This window comes from Berghia stephanieae, chromosome 4, assembly GCF_034508935.2.
Source record: "Berghia stephanieae isolate SIO BIC M18660-M18661 chromosome 4, UCSD_Bste_1.3, whole genome shotgun sequence".
Classification (NCBI taxonomy): domain Eukaryota; kingdom Metazoa; phylum Mollusca; class Gastropoda; order Nudibranchia; family Aeolidiidae; genus Berghia; species Berghia stephanieae.
The window spans coordinates 7,103,154-7,116,530 of record NC_088363.1 but is presented as its reverse complement, the minus strand read 5'-3'; the positions used below and the strand labels follow the sequence as shown (position 1 = coordinate 7,116,530).

General features: G+C 38.8%; 1 protein-coding gene across 2 annotated transcripts in view; it reads left to right on the top strand.

Annotated features, from left to right (window-relative positions):
- The window catches only part of LOC144969958 (nonsense-mediated mRNA decay factor SMG8-like), a 60,323-nt gene that overhangs the window by 22,600 nt on the left and 24,346 nt on the right, over positions 1-13,377 (top strand). For both annotated transcript variants that reach the window (XM_078909065.1, XM_078909064.1), the window contains exons 12-14: positions 3,660-3,747; positions 8,524-8,679; positions 12,209-12,349. In XM_078909065.1, the coding sequence (XP_078765191.1) occupies positions 3,660-3,747; positions 8,524-8,679; positions 12,209-12,349 (385 nt within the window). The remainder of the gene's footprint in view (positions 1-3,659; positions 3,748-8,523; positions 8,680-12,208; positions 12,350-13,377) is intronic.

Here is a 13,377-nt window from a genome sequence, read left to right as displayed (position 1 = left end):
TCATGTCCGCCCTTATCATATATCAAAAGGATTAAGATTAATCTCTATCAACTTGAATTTTTTGGACATTATAATGTTGGTAACGGACTGACATCAGAAAATCCATCTTTTTCAATTTTATATGTAGATGGATCAAACTTTCTGAAGTTAAGCTTTCCAGTAACAAATAAGTTCTTTTATAGTAACCACGAGATGTTGTTCTACAACACACTAGCAATATTTAAAAGATTGTCTAAAATTTGAATCTGCAGTCTTAGAAAAAGTGTCGGTAACGGACTGACAAATGGATGGTAACGGACTGACACCTCTGAATTTTATTACTCTGAATAACGGTTACTACATAAAATCCAGAGCAAAGAACACATTATGTAATTATGAGCAACACTGAATACCCAGTGTGATTGATCAAACCAATACTCTTCCTTATATGGATGTCAAGCTACATTGGGCATGATGAGTAACTCGATGGGTGACATCTGATTACCCCAATCCCAACTTTGCTTTTTAAAAAATTAAATAATGAAATAATGATTCGTAGAGTTGAAATCTATTCTGTCAAAGTCAAACGGGAACTTTATTTCAACTATGAAATTAAATTATCATTTTTAAAAAATGTAGATATGAAAGGACTTTAAAACTGGGGAAGGTTTAACATTCTTTTGGTCCTTATTTTTGAAGCTTAATTTTTATTCTGTATTTCATCTTGATTCCTCAAGCTTAGGAATTGTCAATAGGCCATGCCCGTCAAGGCAAACTGGGCGATAGAAAATGTATTGGCAGTCAATCTCTTCCTCATCTGCTTCTGACCAGAAAGCCAGTTATAAGATCTGAGAAAGATCTTCAAAAATTTCATTTGGACCATTTTATCCTTGATCCTTGATTGTTACAATTTTCCTATGCAGATTGTGGGATTTCTCTTAGAAGTACATTCTGAGGTTCTGAGGGAGCAAAATAAACTTAAGCCAATTTTGATTCCTGGATGAAATTCACTAACAATCGACAACCTCTTTTTCAGGGTTTTTTTTTACAGGAAACTTTTGAATTTTCGTCCTTTCTTTTTTTTCATCTCTCACAATTATGAAATCTTTTTCCCTTGGTGGTCGCCAAGAGTACTTCTTGTCCAAATAGAAATTTTCGATAAAATTATTTTATTTCATCTTGAATGCCAATTTCCATGATTAAAATATTTCAAAAACCATTGGTTGATGGATGCCCTTAGCAGTACAGGCATGGTTTAATTTTTTTTTAAATTTTTTTGGGAGGATTGTAGACTCAAAGTTGAATTCAGTATTTTACTTTCCTGTGCTGAAATGTGAGGCAGATGTGGATTTAGGTGTGCTTGGTTTACTTTCTTTTGGAGTTGTAGATTGATCGGCTTTTCTCTTTTTTTCCATTTTGCTTGAAAAATCCCGTTATTTCTTTTAAGCGTCCTTTACAATCATTTTCAAGTTTTCTTTGAGACTCCTGCTTTTGTTGCCTATCTTTTTCCTAAACAATGTAATGCCCATCAGTTTTCAGTCTTTCTTGATTATTTGAACCATGGATAGAGTAGGCATCTTGAACCTGTGAATAAAGAAAATTGAGCGAAATTACATCATAAGCTATGAAAGTCAAATCGGAATAAAAAGCAAATCTTGTTTTCTTAAAAATAATACAGCAAAACTAAGAAAATAAAACTAATTTCTAACTTGTATCACATTACTTTGTAAAAACTAAAATATTGACATTATACACAGCTAAACAGCTTGCTGACCCACTACATTTAAAGCCCCAGTGACTCAAAAGTTTTTCACATTAATTTAAATGTTTGATTTCTTATTTTTTTCTCCCAGGGCTTCTTGCCCCTTTAACAGAAGACTACTACTGGCTCCATTGTCATAAGGATATTATAGAACAATAAACAGTGTTTTTCCCTCAATTCAAACATAGCAAAAATCTTCAAGTGATCAAAAGATTCACAAGCTTTAAAAGATTCAACTTACCTATTGAAAAATAGCAGGCTTGATGTTGAAGACCAGTGTTTGAAATTTTATGATCCAAATGTTTATAAAATGGCTGCCTGATCAGTTGAAACCCATTGGAGTGGACATTACTCTTGAGACTTAAAAAAAACAACTTTTATATATTGTTTTTGAATTAAAATAGAATTAGTCAGTCTGTTACTGTCAGTCCGTTACCCTAAAAAATGTCAGTCCGTTACCCAACAAAAGTACTTTAAATGATAAATTTCTTGAAAAATTATCTTACAGTGTAAGAACAGAAAATCTGAAATAGTGAGTCTGTACAACAATCACATCTTTCGTAGATGAAAAAATACTGTTTTAATGGTAACAGACTGACATACAATTTCCCAAGGTCATTAAAACGACCGATGAGGACAACATTTCATTAAAATCGTAAATTTGAATGTTTATATAGGTTTCTGATACTTATAATTGTTTTAATATCAATAAACAACAGCAAAGGTGGCTATAATTTTGTAGAAGTTGCAAGATTTATAATATTGAGAAAATATTCTTTTCATTCTTCAAATACGGGATGCCCTTACATAAAGCTACAATAAGCATCCTGTACCACAAATATGCACGAAATATCCTGATATTCATAATCTTGAATGATTTTCCAACAAATTGGTACCAAATTTTAATATGTTCTTAAGGATTTGTAAAACACCCCTTCGGTTGACATTTTCGTGGAATTTCCCAGATGAAGAAGAAAAGGAAGATGAAGAAGTAGATGAAGAAGAAGAAGAAGAAGAAGAAGAAGAAGAAGAAGAAGAAGAAGAAGAAGAAGAAGAAGAAGAAGAAGAGAAGAAAGAAGAAGAAAGAAGAAGAAGAAGAAAGAAGAAGAAGAAGAAGAAGAAGAAGAAGAAGAAGAAGAAGAAGAAGAAGAAGAAGAAGAAGAAGAAGAAGAAGAAGAAGGAGGAGGAGGAGGAGAAGAAAAAGAAGAGGGAGGAGGAAGAAAAGGAAGATGAAGAAGAAGTAGATGAAGAAGAAAAGGAAGATGAAGAAGAAGTAGATGAAGAAGAAGTAGATGAAGAAGAAAAGGAAGATGAAGAAGAAGTAGATGAAGAAGAAAAGGAAGATGAAGAAGAAGTAGATGAAGAAGAAAAGGAAGATGAAGAAGAAGTAGATGAAGAAGAAAAGGAAGATGAAGAAGAAGTAGATGAAGAAGAAAAGGAAGAGTTAAAATTAGGTTAAAAAAAATATGAGTTGTATTCTCAAATGCTTTACATATAATGATATACAACCCATTGATTATGCATAGATATATTTGATGATTTTTCCAGCGTTGATTCGTGAACAACTTCTAAAAGTTATTTTCTCTTTTATCTCAAAATTTTACTCATGAAATAAACAGTCACATAGTTTAACCCTCTCCTTACCAACTATATGAAAATCGTCACATTCGTTAAGATACAACCAACATTTTTCCTATTCAAATTTCTTTTGTAAATCATAAAATTTAAAGAAAATTAAAAGTGTGTTGTAGAGCATGTTTTGCTAAAGAAATTATGTATCGCAAGAACTTAACTGCTATTGTGTTTGAGTGATAAAATATATTTTTGTGTTAGTTGGGTGTGAAGTTTTGGGGAAAATCCTAAAAACGGCTGGTAAGGAGAGAGTTAAAAAACAAACAAAAAACAATTTTATTTCCAGTCGATGTCAAAAGTGGATGTCATCGGCAGAAAGCACGTATCAGCAAGACCTTCCTCCATTCTATGTCACGTCCTACCATCAAAGTCGAGTAAGTGACACATGTCAACAGGTGCACTCCGTACACAGCGATCCCGTTTATGGGGGGAGATTTCGGATAAATTTGGTCTCAGTCACGATTTCCCTAATTATTTTATACCAGCTTTTTAAAAATTAATGATTGTATTTTATTATTCAGGAAATATCATCATCATCATCATATCATCATCATCATCATATCATCATCATCATCATCATCATCATCATATCATATCATCATCATCATCATATCATCATCATCATCATCATCATCATCATCATCATCATCATCATCATCATCATCATCATCATATCATCATCATCATCATCATCATTATCATCATATCATCATCCTCATCATCATCATATCATCATCATCATCATCATCATCATCATATTATCATCATCATCATATCATCATCATCATCATATCATCATCATCATCATCATCATCATCATCATCATATCATCATCATCATCATATCATCATCCTCATCATCATCATCATCATCATCATCATCATCATCATCATCATCATCATCATCATCATCATCATCATCATCATCATCATCATCATCATCATCATCATCATCATCATCATCATCATCATCATCATCATCATCATCATCATCATCATCATCATCATCATCATCATATCATCATTATCATCATCATCATCATCATCATCATCATCATCATCATCATCATATCATCATCATCATCATCATCATCATCATCATCATCATCGCAGTGATGCCAAAACTCTGGTTTCACCGGAAAAAACTCCGGTCTGGAGCAAAAAATTCCGGGCTCCGGGCAACTTCCGTCAAATTCCGGCGAGGTCAAATTGTTCCAAGGACACCCCCCCCCCCCCCCAAACCACCATCATCATCACTGCCACTAGAATTACAACCATCATCACTACCACTACTACTGCAACCACCACCACCACCACATCATCATCAGTACCACAACTACTACTACAACCACCACCACCACATCATCATCATTATTACAACCACCACCACCACATCATCACTACCACTACCATCACTATTACAGCCACCACCACCACATCATCATCACTTCCACTACTACTACAACCACCACCAACACATCATGATCACTAACGCTACTACTACAACCACCACCACCACCACATCATCACTACCACTACTACTACAACCACCACCACCACCTCATCATCACTACCACTACTACTACAACCACCACCACCACATCATCATTACCACTACTACTACAACCACCACCACCACATCATCACTACAACTACAACCACCACCACCACATCATCATTACCACTACGACTGCAACCACCACCACCACCACATCATCATCACTGCAACTACCACTACTACTGCAACCACCACCACATCATCATCACTATCACTATTACTACAACCACCACCACCACCACATCATCATCAGTACCACAACTACTACTACAACCACTCCCAACCACATCATCGTTATCACTACCACTACTACTACAACCACCACCTACACCACATCATCATTACCACTACTACTACAACCACCTCCACCACATCATCATTACCACTACTACTACAACCACCTCCACCACATCATCACTACCACTACTACTACTACAACCACTACCACCACATCATCAGTACCACTACTACTACAACCACTACCACCACATCATCATTACCACTACTACTACAACCACCTCCACCACATCATCACTACCACTACTACTACAACCACCACCACCACATCATCACTACCACTACTACTACAACCACCCCCACCACCACCCTTGAATCATATACCTATGATGTTCGCATGGGTGTACGATCCGATAGTGATGTCGTTTCTTCTTCTCTTTACTAGACTATCCTGCTTCTTTGGTTTGTGATTGTATTTTTGACAGGGGATATTTTTTTTCTGTAAATCTTCTGCCTGTTTGTTCTTGGTTATTTATAATTTAGCTTATGATATCTTTAGGTTATGATTTTGATTTACATTTGTACTATTTTTGTTAGATTGCTTGTTTTTTTGTTTCAGCGATCTCTCATATAACCTCAATTGTGTTGGAAGAGACCTAAAGCAACAAACAAAAAAACACCCCCACCACGTCATCACTACCACTACTACTAAAACCACCACCACATCATCACTACCACTACTACTACAACCACCACACACTCATCTCACTACCACTACTACTACAACCACCCCCACCACGTCATCATCACTACCACTAATACTATTACAACCACCACCACACATCATCATCACTACCACCACTACACACAACCACCACCACATCATCATCACTACCATTTGTACTAAAATCACCATCACCATCTATCATCATCACTACCACCACACTACAACCACTACCTCATCTTCATCACCACATCATCATCATTACCAATACTACTACAACCACCACCACATCATCATCACTACCACTACTACTTCAATCACCACCACCACCATATCATTATCCTACACTACTACTACAACCACTACCACCACATCATCATACCTACTACTACAACCACTACCACAACATCATCATTACCACTACTACTACAACCACCTCCACCACATCATCATTACCACTACTACTAAAACCACCACCACATCATCACTACAACTACTACTACAACCACCACCACCACATCATCATACCACTACTACTACAACCACTACCACCACTCATCACCTACCCTACTACTACAACACCCCACCACGTATCACTACCACTACTACACAACCACCCCACCACGTCATCACTACATACTACTAAACCACACCACATCATCACTACCACTACTACTACAACCACCACCACATCATCACTACCACTACTACTACAACACCCCCCACTCATCATCACTACCACTATACTATTACAACCACCACACATCATCATCACTACCACCACTACCACAACCACCACCACATCATCATCACTACCATTTGTACTAAAATCACCATCACCACCATATCATCACACTACCACACTACTACAACCACTACCATCTTCATCACCACATCACTACAAACCACCCCATCATACACTACTACTACACACCACCACCAATCATCATCACTACCACTACTACTAACCACCACCACTCATCACTCATCATCCCCTACCACTACTACTACAACACACACAACACCACCACTACATACTCAACATCACCACCACCACACTATCATCTATCATACCACTACTACTCAACACACCCACCACTCATCACTCACTACCACTAACTACTTACAAACCACCACCACCATCATCATCACTACCACTACTATCAACCACCACCACCATATCATCATACTAAACCACTATACTCAACACCACCACCACCATATCATCATATCACTACCACTATTACTACAACCACCACCACCACCATCATCATCACTACCACTACTACTCAACCACCACACCACCATATCATCATCACTACCACTACTTACTACAACCACCACCACCATATCATCATCACTACTACTACTCAACCACCACCAATATCTACTACCATACTACTCAACACACCACCATATCATCATACTACCACTATTACACAACCACACACTCATACATACATCATTCATACCACCATACACTCATCTCTTACCATTACAGTTTTCCATTGCGCGTTACTACATTTAAAATAAGGAAACTTTGGGATTGTATTGGCAATGTGTTTATGTATCATAATATAATTCTAATCAGTTACTATTTAGAACTATACAATATGTAAACACAATGCCAAATACCATTCCAATTCCTTTTTCTTTTGTGCGGAAAGTCCTCTTTCGGCATTGAAATTCCTAGGAGTTGTGTCTGAAACTCCTGTGAGCCAAATTTAAAGTTGGCGTCTCTCTCATCATCATCTTTGCCACCATCATAATCAATCATAACCACAACCAACACTACTTCCGTCATCTTCATCATTATCATCCTTATTATTAACATTATCATCATCATCATCATCATCATCATCTTTGCCACCATCATAATCAATCATAACCAACACCAACACTACTTCCGTCATCTTCATCATTATCATCCTTATTATTAACATTATCATCATCATCATCATCATCATCATCATCATCATCATCATCATCATCATCATCATCATTATCATCATCATCATCATCATCATCATCATCATCATCATCATCATCATCATCATCATCATCATCATCATCATCATCATCATTTTTACAAACATATTTTTTTAAACAACTTTTTGATAAAATGAGTTATTTTTAAAATATTTCAAGTATGATTATGATAAACTTCTACAATATTGTGTCGAGCATTCGCTCTTATCAGGAAGTGAAAGTGAAAGTAGATTGTTGTGTTTTTCATACTTTTTCGACTTCGTGGTTATGGTGGTTCTTAATTACATAAAAGATGTTTTTTTTTTTATATGTCTGCTTGAGGATGTTTGTTCGTTTCTTCTAATGAGTGTTGCCATGTTCAGTTTTGTGATGATGTAGAATTTTTCTTCCAGGCAGAGATTGCAAATTTTAGAAGAGGGATAGTACGACTGTTATATATATATTGTATGTGTGTGAGTGTGTGTGTAAAACAGTGAGTTAAAACCTTTCCCCATTTTATTTTATTTATTTGCTTATCTTATATTTTTCTACCTTTAGTTCTGTTTTCTTTTTCTTTTTTTTTTTTTTTTTTTTTTGCTTCAGCAATTGTGGAAACAAAATGTAACAACCGTTTATTAGATTTTTTTTTTCCCCCCTTCACCAGCTTGCCAAGGCAAAGCGCATGTTTTCCCAATATGCCCGTGGCCCGGCCTTTAACAAGTACCTGTGTGAGCTAGAGATGTGGTGTGAGTCTTACTGGAAGGCTGGACGACAGCAGTGTGAGGCCATTTCACTGTCAGGAAACTTGTGTACCATGCAGGTGAATTTAGAATAAATAATAATAATATCTGAACAAGTGTGGTGTATGAAAAGTGCCAGACAAAGCAAGAAAGAAAAATAGAAGAAAACAAAACCATCCCGAAAAAATCAGTCTACTTCGACTGGAGATTGAACCTCAGACCTTCTGATTACTGGTAATCAGAATGTCTTAGGTTCGATCCCCAGTCAAGGTAGACTGATTTTTTTATATGTTTTTTTTTGTCTTGTATTTTTCCTTCTTGCTTTGTCTGGTGCCTGCTCCTTAATTTCTTAATTTGAATTTAAAAATCATTATATATTGATAGTATGGAAGAGCAGAAAATAGTGTAGGCTTTGTTTGTGCCTTAAAAAAGTTTATAAAGTGTTGAATGAAGAATGAATTGTTTGTAAAAACCACCTCCAGTTTGAGCTTTCCAAATTGAGCTTTTATATAGCGTACTATCCACTAAACGTGCTCAAAGTGCTTTACAAGGGGTCCCTGACTAACAGCAACACGTAACATGTAGAACGAGACATGGCGCCTGTGAATCGATATTACAATTTTTTCCGACAAAGACAACGCTGTTAACTGCCAGGTATTCTTTTTATACCTGAGTACAGTGAGAGAATGTGAGTAAAGAATCTTTTCCAAGACCTCAACTATATGTTGAATGAGGCTTGAACCCAGGACCTTCCGATCCGAAAGCGAGTGTCATACTACAAGACCACATGGCCGCACCTGACCTCATTCTCCTGTCCAAGCTGGACATTGAGGAGATGTGACAAATGACGTTGCAGAAAGGGCTGTCCAGGTCTGTCTTCAGCTATCCTCATTAGTGTTGGGATGTCTCCATCCTTCCTGACCTCCCATAGTTGTTCAGGGGGGTACATACTGTGTCTTCTATCCCCTTAAATCTGTTTTCCAACATGCTTTGTGTCTTTGTCTTGGAATGAGATGACTTGGCTTTGTCCTGGCCCTGGCCGGAGTCCTATCTGGGAGGGAAAGAGTCAAATGCCTAGTTATTGTTTTGGGAGATTATATTTTTTTCCTTGTAAATCATCTCTCTGTTATGTATTATATTTGTTATTTTTAATGTATAATGTAAGCATTTGAGTGTATTCCTCTTTGTTGGATTTTGTGCTTGTGTCCAGATGAGACTTATAGGTGATCTCAAACTAAGTACATTGGGGGTATGCTCTTGGAATCTACATCTGATCCCTATTTGTTCCGAGTTCCCTTATGTCTTTCTTTTTCTCGGGTGCTTTAATTGTAATTCTAGAACTTTTCACTATCCCATTTTCTTCCTTTTTACTGGCGCTGATATGACCTATATGTGTTGCAAGCGCTGTGAAGCCCTTAAAAACAAAAACAAACAATCTCCATCCTTGTCCATTCATTTACACTATCCACATCTGCCAATGTGGAATTGGAAAAATTCGTAGTTTTCAGGGGAAACAACATAGTAGACATTCTAACTACCATTAATAAATGACCAATTTGTGTTTCATTACATTAAATAAATGCTTTGAAATCCTTTATACTCTATCTCTGGCAACAAAAGTTTGTTTTCAAGAAGTTTATTGAATTAAAGATCTTTATATCATTGTCAATTAGGACCCAAAAAATTTGTATTTCTATGAAATATTCTTAGTAGTTGGCATTTCTGCATGATCCATCCAGCACTTGGTTTGCCATCGTCTTCTTCTGCCTCCCTCGAGACAAGATCCCCTGCATGATGGTTTTTGCCAATGTTTTATGGCGAGAAACACGATTAAACCAAGACAATGTTCCTCTTTTGATTATAGATAGGAGGGATACCTGTGGTCCTAGGGTATATCGGTGGTCCTAGGGTATACCTGTGGTCCTAGGGATATCTGTGGTCCTAGGGATATCTGTGGTCCTAGGGATACCTGTGGTCCTAGGGTATACCTGTGGTCCTAGGGTATACCTGTGGTCCTAGGGATATCTGTGGTCCTAGGGATATCTGTGGTCCTAGGGTATACCTGTGGTCCTAGGGTTTATCTGTGGTCCTAGGGTATACCTGTGGTCCTAGGGATGTCTGTGGTCCTAGGTATACCTGTGGTCCTAGGGTATACCTGTGGTCCTAGGGTATACCTGTGGTCCTAGGGTATACCTGTGGTCCTAGGGTATACCTGTGGTCCTAGGGTCTACCTGTGGTACTAGGGTATACCTGTGGTCCTAGGGTATACCTGTGGTCCTAGGGTATACCTGTGGTCCTAGGGTATATCTGTGGTCCTAGGGTATACCTGTGGTCCAAGGGATATCTGTGGTCCTAGGGTATACCTGTGGTCCTAGGGTATACCTGTGGTCCTAGGGTATATCTGTGGTCCTAGGGTATACCTGTGGTCCTAGGGTATATCTGTGGTCCTAGGGTATACCTGTGGTCCTAGGGTCTACCTGTGGTACTAGGGTATACCTGTGGTCATAGGGTCTACCTGTGGTCCTAGGGTATACCTGTGGTCCTAGGGTATATCTGTGGTCCTAGGGTATACCTGTGGTCCTAGGGTATACCTGTGGTCCTAGGGTATATCTGTGGTCCTAGGGTATACCTGTGGTCCAAGGGATATCTGTGGTCCTAGGGTATACCTGTGGTCCTAGGGTATACCTGTGGTCCTAGGGATATCTGTGGTCCTAGGGTATACCTGTGGTCCTAGAGATATCTGTGGTCCTAGGGTATACCTGTGGTCCTAGGGTATACCTGTGGTCCTAGGGTATATCTGTGGTTCTAGGGTATATCTGTGGTCCTAGGGTATACCTGTGGTCCAAGGGATATCTGTGGTCCTAGGGTATACCTGTGGTCCTAGGGATATCTGTGGTCCTAGAGATATCTGTGGTCCTAGAGATATCTGTGGTCCTAGGGTATACCTGTGGTCCTAGGGTATACCTGTGGTCCTATGGTATACCTGTGGTCCTAGAGATATCTGTGGTCCTAGGGTATACCTGTGGTCCTAGGGATATCTGTGGTCCTAGGGTATACCTGTGGTCCTAGGGATATCTGTGGTCCTAAGGTATACCTGTTGTCCTAGGGTATACCTGTGGTCCTAGGGTATACCTGTGGTCCTAGGGTATATCTGTGGTCCTAGGGTATACCTGTGGTCCTAGGGATATCTGTGGTCCTGGGGTATACCTGTGGTCCTAGGGATATCTGTGGTCCTAGAGATACCTGCGGTCCTAGGGTATACCTGTGGTCCTAGGGATATCTATGGTCCTAGGGTATATCTGTGGTCCTAGGGATACCTGTGGTCCTAGGGTATACCTGTGGTCCTAGGGTATACCTGTGGTCCTAGGGTATACCTGTGGTCCTAGGGTATACCTGTGGTCCTAGGGATACCTGTGGTCCTAGGGTATACCTGTGGTCCTAGGGTATACCTGTGGTCCTAGAGATATCTGTGGTTCTAGGGTATACCTGTGGTCCTAGGGATATCTGTGGTCTATGTCACGAGATGAAGGTGTTTTGAACAGTGTTGACATAGTTGTAGCTTTATCTATCGGTGGGACATACAGAATAACTCTTGACCAATTCTTTCAGCGTCACTATCTGCCGTATGAACCCATTGAAAGACCCAACGATGGCGTCCCAGTGGCTGACCACTGTAGCGGCCTGAAGACCCGATCGGCTTGTAACTGTGGCAGGAAACAGGCTGACAAGGAGGACCCATTTTCTCACAAGGTAATCGGAAATTTTCTCACATGTTCATGTCCATATTATTTTATATTAGTGATATACATTTGAGTAAAATACTCACATGTTCTACCCATCAGAGCAATGTTGACAACACACAAAACTATGAATAACCCTCAACATTAATAGTCTGAGTGAGAGAATTCAGAGAGAACCAATCACCCAAAGGACAGTTTTACACAACAAAGAATTGTGGATGTCAATTTCATCCTGTCTATAACAGAGATGGGGATTATTCGTGGATTTTTCTGGCTATGTGGTTTTGTGGTATGACGCTTGCCTTTGGATTGGAAGGTCCTGGGTTCGAGCCCCTCTCTAATTGGTGCATAGTTGAGTCCTTGAAAAAGGCTCTTCACTCACTTTCTCTCACCTTACTTTGGTGTAAAATGAGTACCTGGCCGTTAACAGCATTTTCTCTGTTGGAAAAAAATTGTAATATAGCCTAACAGGCTTCATGTTTTATCCTGCATGTTAAGTGTTGCTGTTGGCTAGGAACCTTTTGTAAAGCATTTTGAGCATGTCGAGTGGATTTATTCTATACACTACGGCTCAAGATTTATTTTGTTTTGTATATTCTCAGTGGGAGAGGAGTGGAAGGGAGGGGTAGAGCAGATTGATAGTTGGATGATAAGACTTGAAGGGATCACAGCGACAACACGTGTACTCAATCATCTCACAAACACTTTGCCAATAAATATTTCATAAGTGTGCCTTAAGGAATAAGGTGTGTGTTGAATTGTGACCTCAAGAAGTCGGGTAGAGAGGCTCAAGATAGACATAGAGTTTGAAACCACTTTTTTTTGGAGTGGTGGATAGCTCATACGGTAGAGTCACAATCACTCCAGCCAGGCAGAGTAAGGTTGCGGGTTCGAGCCCCCATCACCGCCACGAAATTCTCTATTGTCTTCTTGCACTTTCCTACTCACTTCATTTCTTGTTCTTCTCCCATAGTGGGCAGGGAGGTACATGCTGTGTCTTCTATCCCCCATACCCATTTTGCAATTGTTTCCTGTCGT